At 34.6% G+C, this 21178-nt stretch overlaps 1 protein-coding gene across 2 annotated transcripts in view; it reads left to right on the top strand.

Moving 5' to 3' along the window:
• The first annotated feature begins 744 nt into the window (after positions 1 to 744).
• Positions 745 to 21178, top strand: part of LOC108148149 — a 43372-nt gene continuing 22938 nt past the window's right edge. Inside the window, exons 1-3 of one of the 2 annotated variants that reach the window (XM_041708073.1) lie at positions 745 to 843; positions 7025 to 7177; positions 15990 to 16071. In XM_041708073.1, the coding sequence (XP_041564007.1) occupies positions 7118 to 7177; positions 15990 to 16071 (142 nt within the window). In that variant the 5' untranslated portion in view covers positions 745 to 843; positions 7025 to 7117. Of the gene's footprint in view, positions 844 to 7024; positions 7178 to 8391; positions 8795 to 15167; positions 16072 to 21178 lie in introns of those variants that run through there. The other variant, XM_041708072.1, reaches the window with a different exon arrangement.

Raw genomic sequence — 21178 nt, 5'->3', positions numbered from 1 at the left:
CTACAATATCTTGAAATCATAATGGATTTTCAGTCTTCTAATTAGTGATAGTAGTATTATAATAATGTGGATGATCGTTTGTTTCAACCTTGTGAACCCAAAAAACGACATAGTATTTAACTACCTTAGCTTAAAAGCTATATATATATGTATATGTTTTGGTTCTAAACTGCTGAATTTCGGTCAGCTTGTTTGAAAATTATGTTGTTGAAAATTTTTGTTGAATTGCTGAAGATATCACTGGTCCAACATGAAAGGAACTACCAAATATATCCAAATAAAGAAGCTTAGACAGTACATAGCAAAAAAATCAAATAGTTTAGCTTTATGCTCTTTTTAGTCTTTTTCTAATTGCGATCGGAATTGTAGCAACTGGATTTTCGCAACGGACTTATCCGAGGTGGTTAGAGTATAAAGTTTGGATTCAGATTTGGACTGAGTTCGATTTCGATTGTTCGGACTGTTGGCGCTCTCTCGCGCTCTCCGAAGTCGGACTTCAACGAATGGCCAGCAGATGTGGAGACCGCAAAATGGAAAATGCCGATCTGGGGGGAGCGAAGGGGAGCGGGGAACGTCAAGAGGGAGCGGCGATCGCCAATTTCAGCTAAAGCTGAGGCTAAAGCCAAAAGCCAGGCAGCCCGCAACAACACCAACAACAATAAGAACAACAACAACAACTGGAAAGTGAATAACAAACGGCAAAAGCAAAGCCAATGGCAGCAGGTAGATCAGTTGTGAATCTGGCAACAAACCATTTGGCTGGGGCTGCTGCTCCAAAACAAAAAGAATAACAAAAACAACGCGATCCTCTCTTCGGCTCCAAATGTGCGCGTGTGTGTGTGTGTGAGTGCCTATCGATACGGATGCATTGTGTTTATTTTTATTGTTATTGTGGTTTTGCCGCGTATATAAATTAAATATCTATATAAATCACATATCTATATAAGAATTTATTAATAATGGCCCCCTACAACCATATAATTGCTTATCGATAAAGTGTACCCTTTGGCACGTGAGAACTTCTCGAGGATCCTCATTTCCCGCTTGAAAAAACAAAAACGCGTGTTTCCACTGAGTTTTAGCGCCCAATCTGCCGCCCTACTGCCCTTTTTAAAAACATCTGTTTGCCCAGCTGCCCATGTGCATGTTGTTGGCTAATTGGCCAACTCCCCGCCCCCCTCTTGCCACTCATGTATTTCTCAACATCTCTTAAACTTGGCTTCTTTTTTTATTTACTTTGTTTTTGTTTAGTGATCGATGTGTGATCTGCGATGCTTACCAGTGAGATCAAAATGATGGGTTATTTGAAAAATGTATTTCAAAACATTTAAAAAATTAGTTTCCAATCATTAAAAAAAAAGAAGAACGAGGACAAGTAAGATTTTAAAAATGCTCTTCTATATATGTACGCCGAACACATTTAAAAACGTCATAAAGTTAATTGCAAGATTTTTCATACAAAAATGATTCATTAGATGGTTTCATTATGGCTCAAATTTGAAATGAAATTCCGTTCCCTTATAATTGTAGAGTTCAGTGCTTTTATTTTACAGTGAAATTTTTTTTAATGAAAATTTAAAGACATCTTATAAGGAATTTCTAATAAAATTCAAACGATTTTTTCTACCAGACAAGTGACCTTGTGTAGCATCCTCATCGCAAGTTAAATCAAACTAGATCACATCCGCAAATGTAAGTGCAAGTACCTGATACCGTTTATATGGTGCATGTGTATGAATATATATGGAATATAGCCAACAGGCGTGGGTCGGTTGCTTTCAACTGCAAAAATCCGAACAGAATTAAATCGGTATTCAATAGAATCGAATGGAGTGGAATGGAATCGAGTTAACGCACATTGATGACGATGATTTTGTTAGCCCTGTTACGTTGTTACTGTAGGGGCCATCGTTACGATCGCTCCAATATGTTTTGCATACAGTCACAGTAGAACGTAGGAACTAGTGTCTATAACTTAAGTAAAAGCTTCAGTAACATTACTATTCAGATCCTTTAAAATTAGTTCATTGACTCACTGATTAGGCCACTAATTAATGGATTTGTTATACATTTGAATTGGCAAATTTACCAATAATAACACTTTTATTAGTTCGTTAATCAATTCATTCACCAAACTATTTCATGTCGGTCATCTATCAGTTTTGCTCAATAAAGTCGGATCAAGTTCTTTCATTCAAGGCGATGATCGTGTTAGGAATGCTGCACTGTGGTTACAGGTATGACAAACTGACAAGTACGGCTTTAAGTTTGCCACACAAATACACTCAACCCCAGACAGATCACGGTTCTATAATGTGTAATGTATGGCAGATACAGGCATTGTGTGGGCCGAAGAAAGAAAGAAAACAGCATCACGAATGCGTTAAGTAAAGTCGCGCAAATAACTCGCTCATTTCGTCATTTTGAGCAGGTATCAATATTTGATATATGTCCAAATACACAGAAATGGCTATATCCATATATATGTAATATGTACAATATACATATGCAAATCGGAATTGAGATCTACACAAGGAAAAAAGTGTGAATATAAGCCGATACAGTATTTTTTTTTATATTAAGCGAAGTGCTTGAGTTAGGGACATACAACTTTTTACTAGTTTTACTTAACCAACTCTTGTATTTTTGTATTTGTATTTATCAAATATACTTTTTAACCCAGAACTTGGAATCAAAATTGGGTTTGTTCAATATGTTATTATTACATAAAACAGGCTACAGGCTAAAAATGAGTATATATTAAATGTATCCAACTTTTTAAAGTCTTTTTTTCTGTGCATTGATGGATCGCCTTGACGTCGAGCGTCGTAAAATCCTCCGATTTTGTAGATTTGTTGACTCCAAACCTCGTTTGTGTGTCAACATTAATGTGTTTAAATATGCCTGTTTCTGTTTCGGTTTGGTTTCTGATTTGTTTTTTGTTTCGAGAACGCTTGAGCGTTTCATTAACAGGCGGGGGCGGGTCGCCAGGCGAAGGCGTTCCAAATGCTTTGGCTTTGGCTTTGGCCATCGGGGCCAAAAACGAAAACTAAAACTCATTTTGACCAAATGCGTTCGAAACTATGCGGCAAAACAGCGAGTGGGCAGCGCCGCCAGTTCAAAGTTGTTCGAGAGCAGCAATTATCCAAATGATCAACTGATGCTTACGCCCAGAGAATTGGAGAAGTTAAAATCCAAGTCAAGCCACCTCCTTTGATTTGATCCAAATCGGATATATCTTATAGACGACATTCATCTGGCAAATTGATCCCCGATTCCACACAGTTTTTCACGCAGTGTCAAGATATTTACATAGAATTATCAAAATAGTATATTTTTATACAAATATTTGTATTATTTTAGTCAGAAGTTTGCTTCGCTGTAAAGGAGACATTTCTGACCATATTTAGCTTATATATTCTTGATCAGGATCATTGGCCTTTTTGTCCATCTGTCTGCCCGTCTGACAACTAGTTTCACAGTCTTGAAGTTATAGGGATTTTTTTTATACCCTTGCAGAGGGTATTATAATTTCAGTCAGAAGTTCGCAATGCAGTGATCTTCGATCCTATAAAGTATATATATTCTTGATCAGCATCACTAGGAGAGTCGACCTAGCCATGACCGTCTGTTCGTCCGTCTGTCCGTCCGTTTCTACGAAAACTAGTCTCTCAGTTTTAAAGCTATCTGCATTAAACTTTCCCAAAAGTTGTCTTTCTATTACAAGTAGTACATAAGTAATATTAATACTTAAATATTTCAGAATTACGGTTTGAATTTCATAAAAATTGGACGACTACAACATAAAGCTCCCATGCGAACAATAAAAATATTAAAAAAAAACAATTTAAATAAATATAACTTTTCTATTTTGTAATTTTTTTTTTTTTAATTCCGTTTGACTTATTTTATTTAAACATATACGCAAGTATAGCAGTATAGGTATATGAACTTTTGTTGTTTTAGTGTTAGCCATTAATTTAGGAATAATTCGCCTTTGGATCCTTTTTTAGGGAGATTTCCTTACTCTTAGTGCGATTTCGGGCGAATATTTTTTTGAGTGTATATTGAATAGCTGAAAAAATATATTTTACATTTTCGTTTTTGTATTAGACACCTGTTAAGTTCAATTTTAGCCTTAAAAGTATAATTTGCGCTTGGATACAACAAGTTGACATATTGTTTTAGTGTTAGCCATTAATTTAGGAATAATTCGCCCTAAAATCATGGGCAAATTGCCTTTGGATACTTTTTATAGCGGTTTCCTTAGTTTTAAGGCAAAAATGTTTGTGAAGTTTGAAGTTTTTAGTTTTTAGCCCCAACTTTTTTAAAGAAATAGTTAATTTGATTTTTGTTTTATAAAAATCTAAGTTTATATAACATAGCTGCAAAACGGCAAAAATAAGTATTGGCAAGTAAGATTGTTAAAAAAATAGCTAAAAATCTAGATAGTTATTTGTTTCATATTTAAATATTTGCTTGGATTTGATTTATTTATAGTTTCTTAATAAATTCATACAGATTTGAAGAGATAAGGAAATGTCATTTCAGAATATATGAACTTAAAAAGTTAAAATAAATAAATAGCTCATCAAAATGTAATAAATTTAATTTAGAAAATTATTTGGACTTGGCACTTACATTTTATGTAAACAGAACTTGAAAATGGAAGTAAATTTAAGTAAGTAATTGAATGGATTACTATTTTAATTTACTTCCATTCACTCTCGGTGAAATTATTAGTTAAATTTAAATTATTATCTTATTTTGATATGTAACTATCTTTGTTATGAATTATGGATATGGACAGCCAATCCAATTAATAGTTCTAGCAATTAAAAACTACAGTTTAAAAAATTTGAAAAAAAACTTCGGAGCAGTTTTTTGCATTTGTAATTTATACTAGAAGACGAGAAAAACGTTTTAAGTCGGAAAACGTTGAAGCTATCAAAAAATTAATATTGGACGGAAAGCGGCATAGGAAATCTAATCGACGAACAAGACATCAAAAACTGAAAAGGATAAGACTTTAAAACTTATGACTTATTTGTTAAGTCAATATGCTGTATCCAAGCGCAAATTATACTTTTAAGGCTAAAATTGAACTTAACAGGTGCCTAATAGAAAAAAATGTTAAATATATTTCTTCCGCTCTTCGATATACACATTAAAAAAAATATTCGCCCGAAATCGCCCCAAGAGTAAGGAAATCTCCCTAAAAAAGGATCCAAAGACGATTGGCCCATGATTTTGTGATTTTCTTAAGTATTAGGGGTGATATTTCTAGAAATTGTTCATAAATATAGTGCGATTTTTCTTGATAACAATGCGTTTTTTTCTTAGTTTAAGGCTGCCATAGGAACTTTCGAATAATTGAGCTGCAAATCATCATAGCTTCAATGTTTAAAAACATATACGCAGTAAATCATAATTTTAATGTTTTCAAAAATGTTAAATTCTTGCAATAGCTGCAAGGGTATATGAACTTCGGCTTGCCGAAGTTTGCTTTCTTTCTTGTTTAAATTGAGGTATTATTTTTTTATGAAATAAAACCCAAATTTTGGGACCTTATTTCGATTAACTTTTTGGGGGGCCTAATTTCTTTGGGGTCTTATTTCCAGCACTTGAAGCTTGCATCCTTTCTTTTGTTTTGGTAACATTTATTGAATGATGATTTGAAGTCCATTTTTGCTCTGAAAACTCATATTGGCATACCAAATGGTTAAAGCCCTAGTCTCCGATAGTTGTGGCCCTGGGTCGATTCCCAGTGCAGACAGAAAAGCTCATTATGAAATGTAAGTGTCAAAAATTGGTTCCATATAACTTATTAAAACCAAAAACGAAAACAGGTTTGTATGAAATTTAAATCGTAAATCGGAAATATTTTAAACATTACTATATGTCGAAGAACTAAACAAAAAATAACTAAAAAACAGCAAAGTTATAATTTTTTATATTTTTTTCTGCTGGCTCCTATGAGCGCTATATGATATAGTCGTCCGATCCGGCTCGTTTCAACTTATATACTGCCTGCAACAGGAAGATAACGTTTGGGGAAATTTTCATGCAGATAACTTTAAAACTGAGAGACTATTTTGCGTAGAAACGGACGGACAGACGGACAGACAGACAGACAGACGGACGGACGGACAGACGGACACACAGACGGACGGACAGACTAGATCGACCCTCCTAGTGATGCTGATCAAGAATGTATATTCTTTATAGGGTCGGAGTTGTCTCCTTCACTGCGTTGCAAACTTCTGACTAAAAATAATTGTACCCTCAAGGCTATAAATATGCAACCATTTATCGAGTAAAAAAACTGAAAATTGTTTGGTGACTAGTAAAAATATAATTGGTTGAGACAAATACATTTAGAACACTTCTATTTAATTAGACTTTTGAATGCCAAAAGAATATACTTTAATTTATTTGAACTTTGTAAAATGACCAACTAGAAATGAAATTTGTCAAAATTAATACTATTTAAATACTACAATTTAACTATAAAATTATTGAAATTAAATTTATATGAGTTTAGCGAAGCTTTTATCAAAAACAAAAACAAAGTGAAAAATTGATTTTTAACACTTCTGTGTGCCAGAAGTAACTCACATAAAAACTTTTAACTAAGCTGTACAGAAGCGTGAAAGCTTTTAGATATAAGAAAAACTCATCATTTTTCATTGCTATATTAAGTTAAAAGAAGGAATTTTCATACTTCTATACCCAACCACACTATCAGGGTGCGCCACCTGTTGGAATTCAGCGGCACTTGTAAAACGTTTTGAAATATAGCATACTTTTAATCTAACATTTGACCCAGGAATACATTCTGAAACTCGGCTTAGCGAACACGCCAACCAATATTTTTTAAAAGCTGTACAATTACATATGTTATATTAAAGTTTTCGCTGAAAGTTTAATTATCAAATTAAATACAACTTTATAAAATAAAAAAAAAAACAAATTTAAATTGATTGTTTTAAATGTTAGCAAGAACTCTATTTTTCTCCTTCAGAAAATAAATTTGGAGATTGAAACTGCTTAAACTAAACGAAGTCAGAGGAAGAAAGGTAAAGTAACCGGGAAATCGGAGAACTCAGCAGCGGCTATGGCTTTAAGCAAGATCATTAAAACAAAAGCTGGCGCCAAAAACGAACAAAACGAACTGGTGAGTGCTTGATAGACCCCCTTAACCCACCCAATGCCCCTTAACCCCAAACAGCAACCCACCACATGAAACTTACAATCACATTACGTATAGTTGCGGTCAGAATTTTAGTGGTAGCTTCTTCCTGTATTCAAAATGTGAATAAAAAACATAGCTTTATTCTTTCTCAAAACTAGTCCAAATTTATACAAATTATTTAAAAATGTATTTGGATTTATAAATTTCTTATTGAAATGGAACTAAGTGCCTTGTTAGACAGCAAAATTCTATTCAAAATGTTGGATATTTTTAATATATGTAATAAAATGTATTTTATTCTATATTGTTATTACTATTTTTATTATTTATAATTTACGTAGTACGATAGCTGAGTGTGAGTAAGAATATATTCAGGGGTGCCGAAGGATGACGTTCTTTTTTTAATACATTATTTTTGAATCATTTCAAGAGAATGTGTCACCTCCCATATTCGTGGTTAGGATCACATATCGAGTCGATCAAGCCATGTACGTCCGTTTTGTCCTCAGTCAATATGAATCTATACACCGAAAATTTATTTTAATGTTTTGAAATTGGTTTGTTATGGCACTTGACTATTTTGTTCCTTCTTGTTTTGTTTCAATATTTCATAACGATTCCTTTTGAAAAACATGGCAAACAAAGTATCCACGAAATGTTGGCATAAATTACTTTTATGTGTGTATATTGATAATACTTATTGCACTTATATCCCAATGCCATCATTAAACGATGTTGTTCTTGAGTTGTCAGAGCTAGACCGTAGACTACAAATAGGCCGTAGCCTACTTTTGGGTTCCTTGGCAAGTGATTTCAAATCTCTAGGGATTTCTGCGGGGTACACCGAATTAGTTTCAATAATTGAAAAAAAGTAGTTTTCTGCATAATTTAGTTTTTTTTTTACACACACACTGCCACTATTATGACCGCAACTGTATCCCCCAATCCAAAACCTTTGGCTAGAAATGTACTAACATTCGGGCCACGTTAATCGCGTAAGGTGGCTCAGGTAAAGTAAAGCTCGCCGAGCGGGAAAAAACAATGAATGGCTGCCTACATCGACGGCAGCAGAGGCAGAGGCAGAGGCTGCGGCAGAGGCAGCGACTGCGGCCGAAAAAAAAGGCAAACAGTTTTTCAGCTCAGGTGTAACAAACTAACGGTGCAGTTACCGACGGCCAGCAGTCGCAGACGCGCCATCGAACACGCCGCTCGCGATCGCGCTCTCATTCGGTTTTCCGTTTTCGGTTTTCGGTTTTCCAGCCTTCCAGCTTTTCAGCTTTTCACAACTCTTCAGATTTTCCGTGTCGGTTTTCAGATTTTTTTTTTCTCTTTTTCGGCCCGATCATTTTCCGTTTCGGTTTCCATTTCCTTGGCGCTTCATTTAACACAACCGCTTAAACTGAAAGCCTGCCAATCGATCTAAATCTAAATTTAATTGTGTTTTGTTGATTGTCGCGCTGCACTTGATTTTTTTCTTCGTGTGGTTTTGTACGCTAATTGCCTGAATGGCAAAGGCAAAGTGCAAAGTGTGACAGTGCAAGAGATAAAGAGCAAGAGCGAGACAGAGAGAGAGAGAGAGAGAGAGAGAGGGAGAGAAGGGTGAGCGGGGCCTAGTACACTAAAACAAAATGAGCGGGAAAGAACTTTTTCTTACTTTGTGATATCAAGTATCTTAACGATATTCGAATGAGAATGTTTATTTATATATCTTTGGAAACTTTAGTTGCAACAATGATATGTTAAAGTTCAAAAAACATACACTAAGGAATTAAACAAAAAATATTTAGTAAGACACTTTTCGAGAAAATATTGGTTTCCTTTTTAAAAGTAAGCAAACCTTGTGATAAATATACATATCTTTAACAGAGATCTTTTAAACAAATTGATCTTCATATATAAGTTCTTAAAATTTTTTAATAAGGCTTATAGATACCCGTTAAAAATTCCAAGAATAACTTAAAAAGGAGTAAAAAAAAAACAGACCAACAAATTGCAACCATTTATTTTTTTGGTAAATAGCCCAGCTATTGAAATATTTTCTCTCGGTGAGTGCCGCGTACAAACGTTTTTGTTTTGTTGTGTGCAGAATTGGAGATATATTTATATGCGACCCATTCCCGTTGTCAGATCGCGGCCCAAGTGGCGTATACGTGCAAAAAATTAATCATTAACTCAGGCTTTTTGCACTCACTCTTTGCCTTTCGATTCGTGTATTCTTGCTTCGTTTTGCTGCTCTATTCGTTGTCGTGATATTTGTTGTTGTTGTTCGGCTGCATATTTGCCAAACAATTTAGTTTGTACTTCTACTTTGTTGCCATTTTGCCATTTTGTTGATCTTTCCGTGTTGAACCACCTAACCCACATGGGCCAGTGCGCATACGCAACGTTGGCCCAACAAATTAGTTCTAGTATTGGCGCAATACTGCAAGTTTGTCGGCTAACACCTTCCTGCATGGCTGCATCCCCTCTCCCCCTTTCAACGAGCCACGAACATATTTTCCCACCATTAAGAGGCCCCCAAAGTCCGAGAGATCAGGCAATATAACAACAAGGCCTGAGAAACACTCACATATAACAACAAATCAAAGCCTGCACACAATGTGTTGGGCACTACACAGCGAAAAAAAGTTATTTGCATGGGTTGTGTTTAGTTTTATTTCAATTTGGGAACACATTTTTTAAAATATTGTGAGCAACTATTGGGAATTATTTGGCTTGCCAAAAAAGTGAATGAAATATTATATAATTTTTATTTGTCCGCCTAGAAATAAAAACTATTATCCTTCTTAAAATCCTTTTTATTACAATAAATATTTAGTAATTAGAATTTTAAAATGATCTAAATTTTGAAATCATGCAATGTAATTTTAAATATTTCTATATTTGTTACCTTAAAAACATAAATTAATCTTAAAAAGTTGAATATCGTAAATGATCACATCATATCTTATTCTATATCACATTTTTGTTCACTGTACAGAATTATAAAGGGGGTTGAGTGAAGTGTGGGATGCGGGTGGGGGTTTTCTACTAGCACCCACAACTAATGCAGTTGTTGTTGTTTTTTTCCTGTTGCTTTTATTGTTGTTGTTGTTGGTTGTTAGTTGCTGGTTATGTGTGGCTGCTTTTTTGAAAGAGTTTTGTTGTCTCGTTGTTTATTGTTGTTTTTAGTCGTGTTCAACTTGTTTGTCTGTTGTGGTTGTTGTGGGTGAACTATTTAAGATTTTTCCCGCTCTTCTAAAAGGAAACCTCTTTTGGCCTGTCTTGCGTTTTTTGGACAGCAGCCACAATTCAATGTCTTTGTATGGCCAAAAGGCGTGAATTAAATGCAACTACAACATGCCAGTGGGAAAAGAGGCTTGGGAAGGGGTTTTGCTGGGTTGGCTGGGAGTTGCTTTTAGATACCCATTCGTCGTTGACCAGTGCGTGACTTGTGGGCTCGGCTGCAACTTTGCTTCATACATACATACATGAAGTTGCTGCTGTCGCACACGAAAAACTGAAAGAACATTTTAAAAAGTTTTAAAATTAAAATATTTACAATTTAAAAGTATCTTATGAAAAAAACACTTTAATTATTATATTTTAACCAGCCTTCCTGAAACCAAAATTCCATCCTAGTAACGAACTTACAAGTTTCATAAAGTCTATATATATACTTAAAAATTTATTAAAACCAAATAAAAACCGTTTATCCAATCAAAAGAACATTCTATATTATCTACCATTAAAATACATAAATTCAAGGTAAATAATAAATTCATTTAACTGTCTCAAGTGGCAATTTTTAGTTTGTTTTTTCCCAGTGTTTTGCTGCCGTTGCTTTTGGGTCAAGTAAAAGGCTTTGCGATTGCAATAGGAATTGTCAAAGTTGGCCAACGCTGCGACTTTGGGCTCGCAACTCTGAACTTTAGTTCCCCGAAAACAAGCCAGATATTTCAATGTATGACTCATGGTGGGGCGTGACTACCCCCCTTCATCAAATAGATATCCTCCTGATATTTTTTTTACCCCAGTAGCCCTGTGACAAAAGAGGAGGCATCGGCATCGCCTTAAGCGTCATTTAGACGAACCGAACATAGAAGCTTCTTGACCATATTTATACACTTTTTGCTTGCGGTGGCTTCCATCGATTCCCTTTTACAAAACAACAAATCGATTTGACCGGAAGCAATTACAAAAATGGCCAAATTGCAGTCACAATTAAGTGTACGTTGTTGTGGCGGCCTGACGTCATCGGCCGATCGCTGAAAGCCGAAACTAGCAAATCAGCCAGCCGGCAACTCGGGCGAGATTTATTGTCCGTTTGCCTAATTATCGATTCAAGAGTCGTTTTCCCTCTCCAACGAATTGCTGGCCACTGTGGGAGATATGATTCGCAGTTGGCCACATCCGTTGGAGGCATCTGAAATCTGGCAGATAGCTGGTCAGCGATCTCGAAAAATATGGCTCACCAAGTGTAGAGCTAGAACAGTTATGCTGCCTTCATTGACATATTGTGTCCAATGTATCTACAGCTTCTGAATTTAACGTGCAAAGAGGGGATTTCATAACTGGGTGCTGTGTTCGATCGCTAACCCATCTTGGTATGTGAGAAACGATCTTCACATCCCTTTAGTGCGTCGGCAGATCAACAGGCATTCAAGCCGATTCAACAAGCGGCTCCAAGCCAACAGCAATCACCCAGCGGCTTCTTTGGCAAATCCGACGACCTGAAGAAGATCGAAGAGAAGGCATCTCGGCGACCTTTGTTCTTAATCAATAACTGTGATCTTCCTGTTATGTTACCCTGTTGTGATTCACTATTAGTAGATCGATTGGCAGATCGATGTTTTGCCTAATACAGTGCTAATCTAAAATTCGGGAATGGAGGTTTGCATAGTAAGAGATCTTATGAATATTGTATTATTATATTCTTAAGATTATAATATTATTATTATTATTGTATTATATTTAATAAAGTTTAAAAAACTTCACTGGTAAAAAAAAGAAAGTAAATCGAAATATTTTGTTATACTCAATTTAAATATTTTTTTCCGTTTTCGTCCCTTGCTGTTTTTAGTTATTTCAAATATAAAATCATTAAAACATTAAACATAGGAAGAATCAAAAAATAAATGATAAAAATATAGCTTTGCTGCTTTTTAATTTTTTAATTGGTTTTTCAAGAAATATATCAAAATCAGAAATATAAAATGAAATATAAGATGTAGCTCCCACATATAGCAATCAAAATATTATAAAAAATTAATTTAAAAAATGTAACTTTTCTATTCAAGTTTTTTTTTTTTTAAATATGTTAGACAGTAATGGTTTATTAATATAGAATAACGCTTTTAATTTTATTAAAATCAGAAAACGTTATTATACATCTGTCATATTAACGATCGAATAATTGATAATTATAAATGTTTTGTAATTATAATTATTACAATTTTACAGTAGAGAATTTTTAAGTTGAACAAATATATTAAATAGGTTTTGATAACTACTAAAAAAGAAGTTAAAGCATATTTGGATCCTTTTAATTCTCAAAATACATTTAATGCCTTTCTGAAATATTGTATGTTTAATCCTATACGATTTCCCACTACCCATTTAAATCCAGCTAGATATATTCGTGTATATTTGGATATTCCCTAATACAGAAATCGCAGTCAGAGGGCAACATTTTCACAGACAACAGGGTCCGTTTGTTGTTGTTTCTGACGCTGCCGTGGGTCTGGTGATCTGACCTTTGGCCGCTTTTTTGAACCCAGTCTAGTTAGACTGAGCGCAAGAGTTTGTTTTGTTCGAATTTCCACTTCCATTTTCCATTTCACCGCCTTGAACTGTGCACGATGCCCTTTTGGGTTTCGGCCTGTATTTATTTTTGTTGCTCGAAGAGATGGGGTGGGATGTGCGCTGTACAAACATAGTTATGAAGACTTAAGTACCGCACCCACTGCCAGATCCAATTATGGCCCTTGGCTCCGGTTTAATGAGCTCGCAGAACAGTTCTGAACTTAACGCATGGCGAATTTAACGCCCATTGAAAAGGAGGGAGGTGTACTAACCATGGTTACCACTTCAATAAATATGAACACGTAACAGAGGGCAACAAAAGTTTTAGACAGACCCAACCGCATTTGCTTTTCTAAGCAAAGTTTGCCAATACACTTTAGGCCTTTTAAGTGAAGATTAAATATAAATACCCAATTTTAATTTCAATGCCATATTAATGTTAACGAGGACGGAAGCTAACTTCGGCAAGACTTTGTCGAAGTAGCTTATATACTGCGCGAAAAATCCTGAAAAGTATCAAATTTAAAGCGATTTCAACCTGTTGTTTCTATGGGAGCTATAGGATATAGACGTCCAATCGACACGCGCTTTTACCTTGATCACGGTATGCAGAAAAAATACGATTTGGAAAAATGCATGTCAATATCTTTTACACTGCGCCAAATGTCTTCAATTCTTGCAAGTTATATCCTATTGTTCCTATGGGAGCTATAGGATCTTACCAAAGAAGATCCAAATCACAAATCAAGAGAGCTCTGGGCTTCCACAAATCTTACTAAAACTGTCAAATGTAAATAGTTTATTTTTAATAGAATAAATATAAGAGTCTTTGGACCATAAGTGAATAGTGGCAAGGCAATTTATCGTGATCAAAAAAACAATAATAATAATAATAATACTTACAAGAACCAGAAACAATTTCTTGATTATGTTAAAAAATATTTATTATTTCATGGGTTCGAAAAAGTTTCCGTCAAAATTTTACAAATTTTAGTGACAATTTAAAACATTTTTTCAATCAACGATTTTTGAGAATGTAACACGTTTTTAATGAGATTTTCGGCATGGGATTTAATCAAAGAACAATATTATTACGATTACTGCAAATATTAGCTTAAAAATCAATTTATAAACCCAACTTAAAAAAAGGCATGTTAATTTACCATTAGAAAAACTCTTAAATGACTATTAAAATTTCACTAGGAATTAAACAATAACAAGTTTTCCTAAGAACATGGAGTTGAACTTAATTTATAAACATTAATAAATATATAATGAAATTATAAAGAACCGCAATAGTCCAAAGCCTTGACTGTTAACCTTTAAAACAAGAAAGGAAGCTAACTTCAGAGATCCGAAATTCATATACCCTTGCAGCTAATTCAAAAATTAAACATTGAAAACATTAAAATTATGATTTACTTGCGTATATGTTTTAAAACATTGAAGCTACGATGATTTGCAGCTCAATTATTCGATAGTTCCTATGACAGCTCTACGATATCGTTTTCCGATTTTAATAGAATTAAAAGCGTAACTCTGATCTACCAAACTATTAATAAGTCAAAACATTTTTTTTTTAATTAAAAAATATAAAAGTTACATTAAAAAAAAAAAAAGTTATAATATTAGTGTTTCCATGGGAGCTATATGATATGATTTCAACACTCATACAAATTTTAACCTAAAATCGTCCTAAATAACACATTTTTCGTCTTTATATTTTAAAAATTGCTAGACACCGAATTTTTTTCACTTTAAGGGCGAATTTTCTTGAATTTAGAAATATGTTAGAAAAGTTTCACGAACAAAACCATGGCGATTCGCCCTTGAATTTAGGAATAGAGTCAATGGATAAAATTTACCCGTAGTTTTAGAAATTCACCCTTAATTTTAGAAAACAAATTTTTTCTTGCTGCGCTGAATCACTGGAATCGGCATGTTTAACTCAATGTACGCCTTAAAGTTTACAAGATTTACGAAATTTATTAATAATATGTTTTGTATTATTTGTTGTGTACTTAGACTTTTGTTAAATAAGCATTTTGTTAAATTCATTAACCTGAAGATTTGAGAATCGAATGGGTCGAGTTCTCCTTCCTTCTTCGCCGCTCTTCATCTCTCGCTCTCTTCTTGGTTTTCTGGTTCAATCCTTCTAAACTCGGCCACCAAATTTGGCTTGGCATAGACTCCGGGCCTAATCTTCGAAAGCTGAACTTGTAATTCGCGCTCAGCGATGTGGTGCGAGCTTTGGAATTGCCGCCGAGCAACACCACAATCTGGAGCGGGAAGTGCCACTGGATCGGGAAAGGGAACGGGACTGGGAGGTTGGCGGAGAACTGGAGGGCAGGGACAGTGGGGCGAGCAGATGTAGTCGGCAGTTAGAGCACAGCCACCGTTGCCACCGCCACCGTCAGATGATCGAATGGTGGTGATCCTCCTACTGTCGCCATGCACTTGCAGCCGCAGCAGCAGCAGCCACGCCCACTCCCACGCCCCACCCAAGCACCACCAAGCACAACCACCATCACCGCCGACAGCCAAAAGTGGAGATTCCCGGAGCAGCAATGAATCTTCATCGGCATCCACGGGCGACACAGCCATTCCGGCTGGATATCTGCAGCTGCACCACCAGAAACAGAAACAGAAACAGAAACAGGAGCAACAGCCGTTGCACCACCAACAACAGAATCAGCAAAACCCGGAGCAATATCCCCACCAACCTAGTCATAGTCATAGCACAACACCACTGCCCGTTTTCGGCCACGGAAGATGGTTGCCCCTGCTGCAACCACCGAACGCCGTGCCCAAGCCACCGCGCACCCATGGCATCCATTGGCCACCTAGTGTCTATCCTGCCCAACCACCCAACCACCAACCGATCATCTTCCGCGTCCAATCATCACTGCCCAACGGGAGCTTTACTAACGCCACCACCACAACAACCACCACCACTGACTACGTGCGTCACGTGACCCGCGTTAACTTCTACGACATTGATACTTCGCAGGTCGAATTCGAGCCCAAAGATGACGAGGAGAGCAACGAGGCCACGGCAGGCAATTGCGATACAGAAGCTATTACCAAAGAAGGTGAGTTGCTCCATATGAGCCTTGGGATTTACTGGGGGTTAGACTAAGTAATTAGAGTCTTAAGTAGGTCCAAATATGTAGTCGTTTGATCAGCATCATCATAGACCTTACGTCTTATTTTTCCCACCAATGAATGATGAATGAAGAGTAAACTGAAAAGTATTTGTTCCGAGGACTTAAATATATTTTGTGATAGGAATGGATAATAAACCACCACCATTTCGTAATAATAGCTATATGTTTTTTTTGTTCCAAATATTTTCTTTATTAATTAGATTAAAAAGGAAAGTTAACTGAGAAAAAAGCCACTATCATAATATTAATCTAACTTGTTTCCTGATTCTCAATTTGAATAAGACAAAAATTAGAATTGACCGTTTAAATATCATTAAGTTAATATTAGGAAATTCTGATAAGAGCTTTTTTAAAGGATAATGATAAAAAACTTGTTTTAAGAATAAAATGCACTATCTATGCCACAAAAAAACAAACAAAAAAAACCAAACTTCGGCAAACCGAAGTTTATATACGCGTGCAGCCATTAAAAAAACAAAATATTCTTTACAACATCTAAACTTCGATTTATAAGCTTATATACTTAAAAAAGTTGAAGTTATGATGTTTTTCAGCTCAATTATACAAACGTTCCTTTAATTTATAAAATTAAAAGCGTAAGTCTAAATTATTAAACCAAAGAAGGTGAGTTGCTCCATATGAGCCTTGGGATTTACTGGGGGTTAGACTAAGTAATTAGAGTCTTAAGTAGGTCCAAATATGTAGTCGTTTGATCAGCATCATCATAGACCTTACGTCTTATTTTTCCCACCAATGAATGATGAATGAAGAGTAAACTGAAAAGTATTTGTTCCGAGGACTTAAATATATTTTGTGATAGGAATGGATAATAAACCACCACCATTTCGTAATAATAGCTATATGTTTTTTTTGTTCCAAATATTTTCTTTATTAATTAGATTAAAAAGGAAAGTTAACTGAGAAAAAAGCCACTATCATAATATTAATCTAACTTGTTTCCTGATTCTCAATTTGAATAAGACAAAAATTAGAATTGACCGTTTAAATATCATTAAGTTAATATTAGGAAATTCTGATAAGAGCTTTTTTAAAGGATAATGATAAAAAACTTGTTTTAAGAATAAAATGCACTATCTATGCCACAAAAAAACAAACAAAAAAAACCAAACTTCGGCAAACCGAAGTTTATATACGCGTGCAGCTATTAAAAAAACAAAATATTCTTTACAACATCTAAACTTCGATTTATAAGCTTATATACTTAAAAAAGTTGAAGTTATGATGTTTTTCAGCTCAATTATACAAACGTTCCTTTAATTTATAAAATTAAAAGCGTAAGTCTAAATTATTAAACCACTACAGGGATCAAAAATTTTTTTGGAAAAAATTAAAAAATAGAAGTTATATTTTTTTTTTTTTTAATTTTGATTGTTCTTATAGGAGCTATATGTTATAGTCGGCTGATTTTAATAAAATTAAAGCCGTAATTCTAAAATATTAAGCCATCACTATTTGTCAAAGAATTAAAGAAAAAAAAACTGCAAAGTTAAAATTTTTTTCATTTCGGATTATTATTTTCTCTGCGCTCAAAAAATAACCATTATTTCGGTGTCAAATCAAGTACGAACGGTGTCAAATGTAGGGTAAACTCTAATTTTTTTGAGTCAACTACGAAAAAAAAAAATATTCAAGTACTTTATATTCAATCCCGAAGTTCTACATTTGATAATGAACGTTATCAGTCTAAGTACTTAAAAGTGCTTGAAGAAGGTACGAAATAAATTGGTCTGAGTACGAAAAATTCTTTATGCAAGTATAAAAGTTTCTTAATTTTAGTTGTGCAAGTGAACAACTTAAGTACACAGAGGGAAAAAACCAAGAACATTGTTCTTAATCTGGGCACATTTTTTTGTAAGCAAATACAAAAAAAAGGTACTTTTCTCTTTTTATACCCTTGCAGAGGGTATTATAATTTCAGTCAGAAGTTTGCAACGCAGTGAAGGAGACGTTTCCGACCCTATAAAGTATATATATTCTTGATCAGCATCACTAGTAGAGTCGATCTAGCCATGTCCGTCTGTCCGTCAGTCCGTCCGTTTATATGCAAACTAGTCTCTCAGTTTTAAAGCTATCTGCATGAAACTTTCCCAAAAGTTGTCTTTCTATTGCAGTATATATAAGTAGTATATAAGTCGGAACGAGCCGGATCGGACGACTATAGCATATAGCTCCCATAGGAACAATCGGAAAAATAATTGAAAAAAATTATAATTTTGCTGTTTTTTAATTTTTTGTTTAGTTCTTCGACATATAGCAATGGTAAAATATTTCAGAATTATGGTTAAAAATTCATCAAAATCGGACGACTATAGCATATAGCTCCCATAGGAACAATCGGAAAAATAATTGAAAAAAAATTATAACTTTGCGGTTTTTTAATTTTTTTTTTAGTTCTTCGACATATAGCAATGGTTAAATATTTTAGAATTATGGTTTAAATTTCATCAAAATCGGACGACTATATCATATAGCTCCCATACAAATAATAAAAATATATAAAAGAACAATCAAATAATTAAGCTGCAAATCGTCATTGCTTCAATGTTTTTAAACATATACGCAAGTAAATCATAATTTTAATGTTTTCAAAAATATTTAATTCTTGCGATAGCTGCAAGGGTATATGAACTTCGGCTTGCCGAAGTTTGCTTTCTTTCTTGTTTCTTTTCTCTTTGATTCCATATGAAATTTGAATGGAATGGAATATGATAAACTGATAAGTAAGGGGAAAGAGAAAAGCAAACTTATTTTGTTTACTGCAAGTCGACCTAACCGAGATTCGGACCGAGGCCTTTGGATTCGTAGACGAATTAGCCGGTTGCATCACAATTTACTATGTACTGAGCCCGTATAAGAGTTCAAAGGAATATGTTTGCAATCAAATAGCTTTTATTAGCTATACTTTTGAGGTCAACTAGATAAAAAATTTAAATAAAAGCAGATCAATAGCAAAGAAAACATAAAAACCAAAAAAATTATAAATTGATTACTTTTTCTGGGAGTTGAACCCGGGATCTTAATAGTTAACCCAATATTTGATGTTCCAAAAATTTTAAGAACGAAATGCTCTTGTTTTAAATTAAAAGTTTTTTTCTTTTCTAAAATAAATAGTTTTTAATACAATTTACTGTTTCAATATTTTTAGTATTATTTAAAAACACAATAAGCAGGATTAAAGCAAAAAATATCGTTTTCTCTGTGTATTGAAAATAGAACATTTTAAAATATTATTATCAAGTACGATCCGTACTTAATCTGTACACGTTCGTACTTAAAATTTTAAGTAATATTCAGCCGAATTTCATGTACGACCGTACTAAAATTATTCATCCTACATATTTCTGGGTGTGGAAGCTATAGGATATAGTCGTCTGATCCGGCCCGTTCCGATTGATGCACAACCTGCAATAGAAAGACAATTTTTTGAAAAGATTCATGCAGATAGCTTCAAGACTGAGAGACTAGTTTGCGTAGAAACGGACAGACAAACGGACATGGCTATATCGATGCTGATCAAGACTGACTGACAGAAATTATAATACCCTCTACAATACGAAATTTATCAGACAGGGAAGGCATTTAGATTACTATGAGCCAAAAAATCACTTAACAATCATTGCGATCTGCAGTGATGAATTGGGTTCCACAGTTCATGTCAAGACACTGATCAATCGGAACGTTCTGATCTTGATTGTTTGCTTCGTCCGTGGGAGAGCCAATCAATTGACATCATCATCATTGGCCTGTACTAGCCTTCAACCATCAGCCAACAAATTGCCACCAGCGTGAGATCACAGTGAGTGCGGAGAACACATGAGATGTTGATGGAAAGATACCAGTGGATTGACATAGTCACTGGATTACTCACTCGATTATCGATGGGGGGTGTGTTATGCAACAGTAGAGGGGAGTGTATACTACACAGTCATACTATAACAGTTGATAATTGGCATAAGGTTTATTGACAGAAATAAAAAAGGGAAAAACGCAAGAACAAAAATATAATGTAAGTGCCAATGCTCCCACCATTAAGCATGCGACCTGGTGACGATTGAAAATAAGAAATGAAAGCGAAAGCCGTGTATGTGATTTCGATCCATTTCCATATTCATAATTCGTCTACTAATCCCAAATTCCTTTCGCTCCCTGCTTTTCCAATTATATACGTATACCACCCGCGGAAATCATAGAAAGTTTTGATTTAATTATGTGATTAACATAACACAAAGGCGCCACTGCCAGCAGCAACTTGCAACCAGCAACTAGCAACTGCAACAATAAGTCGATTACTTGCGGCAATCTGAAAAATGTATGCACAACAACCGTAAAAAACGTGTAAAAATTAGAAATAACAAGCGGCTAACAACAAAATGCAAATGCATGGAAAACTGCCAACTGAATTGCTGGAAAAATGATCCAAGAAAAATGTGTTGCTGCAGCAACAAGAGATTTCCCACGTTAGCGAATCATTAAAAATCAACTCGCGAGGCAACTTGACAAGCCATATGCAAAAATGGGAGGAAAAGCGATGGAAAAATTACAATAATTGGTGCACCACCTCGCGACACTACCGTCATGCACCTGCTACCACTCTGCTTTTGATTTTTATTTAAATTTTGCTTGCAAAGGAAGTAACTTCTGATAGCGATTATTATTTATTTAATAATAATATGTTTAACATGTTTTTATTACCTAGTTGCTCATATATTTTCCACTTATTTTCCATAATTTCAATTTAATTTAATCACTAGAAGAGAAATGCAAGACAAAAATACAAAAATACTCTCTTGTTACAGTATTGCACATCGATTAATACAAAATTGTTAGAAATTCAAGCGGGGAGGGTTTTGTTTTGGGGAGAGTCAAGAATATAACATGAATAAAATCACCAAGATCAAAGGCGGTTCGATCTTAACTTACTTTTCAAAAAACAGAGTGGGTCAAAGGATATTTTATACTTCTCCATTCTGCAACTTAACTCAACTCAACACACTCATAGTAATTAAAATTA

Source organism: Drosophila elegans, unplaced genomic scaffold, assembly GCF_018152505.1.
Source record: "Drosophila elegans isolate 14027-0461.03 unplaced genomic scaffold, ASM1815250v1 contig_149, whole genome shotgun sequence".
Taxonomy (NCBI): Eukaryota; Metazoa; Arthropoda; class Insecta; order Diptera; family Drosophilidae; genus Drosophila; species Drosophila elegans.
The sequence above is the reverse complement of the archived record's forward strand: the minus strand, read 5'-3'. Positions and strand labels throughout refer to the sequence as shown.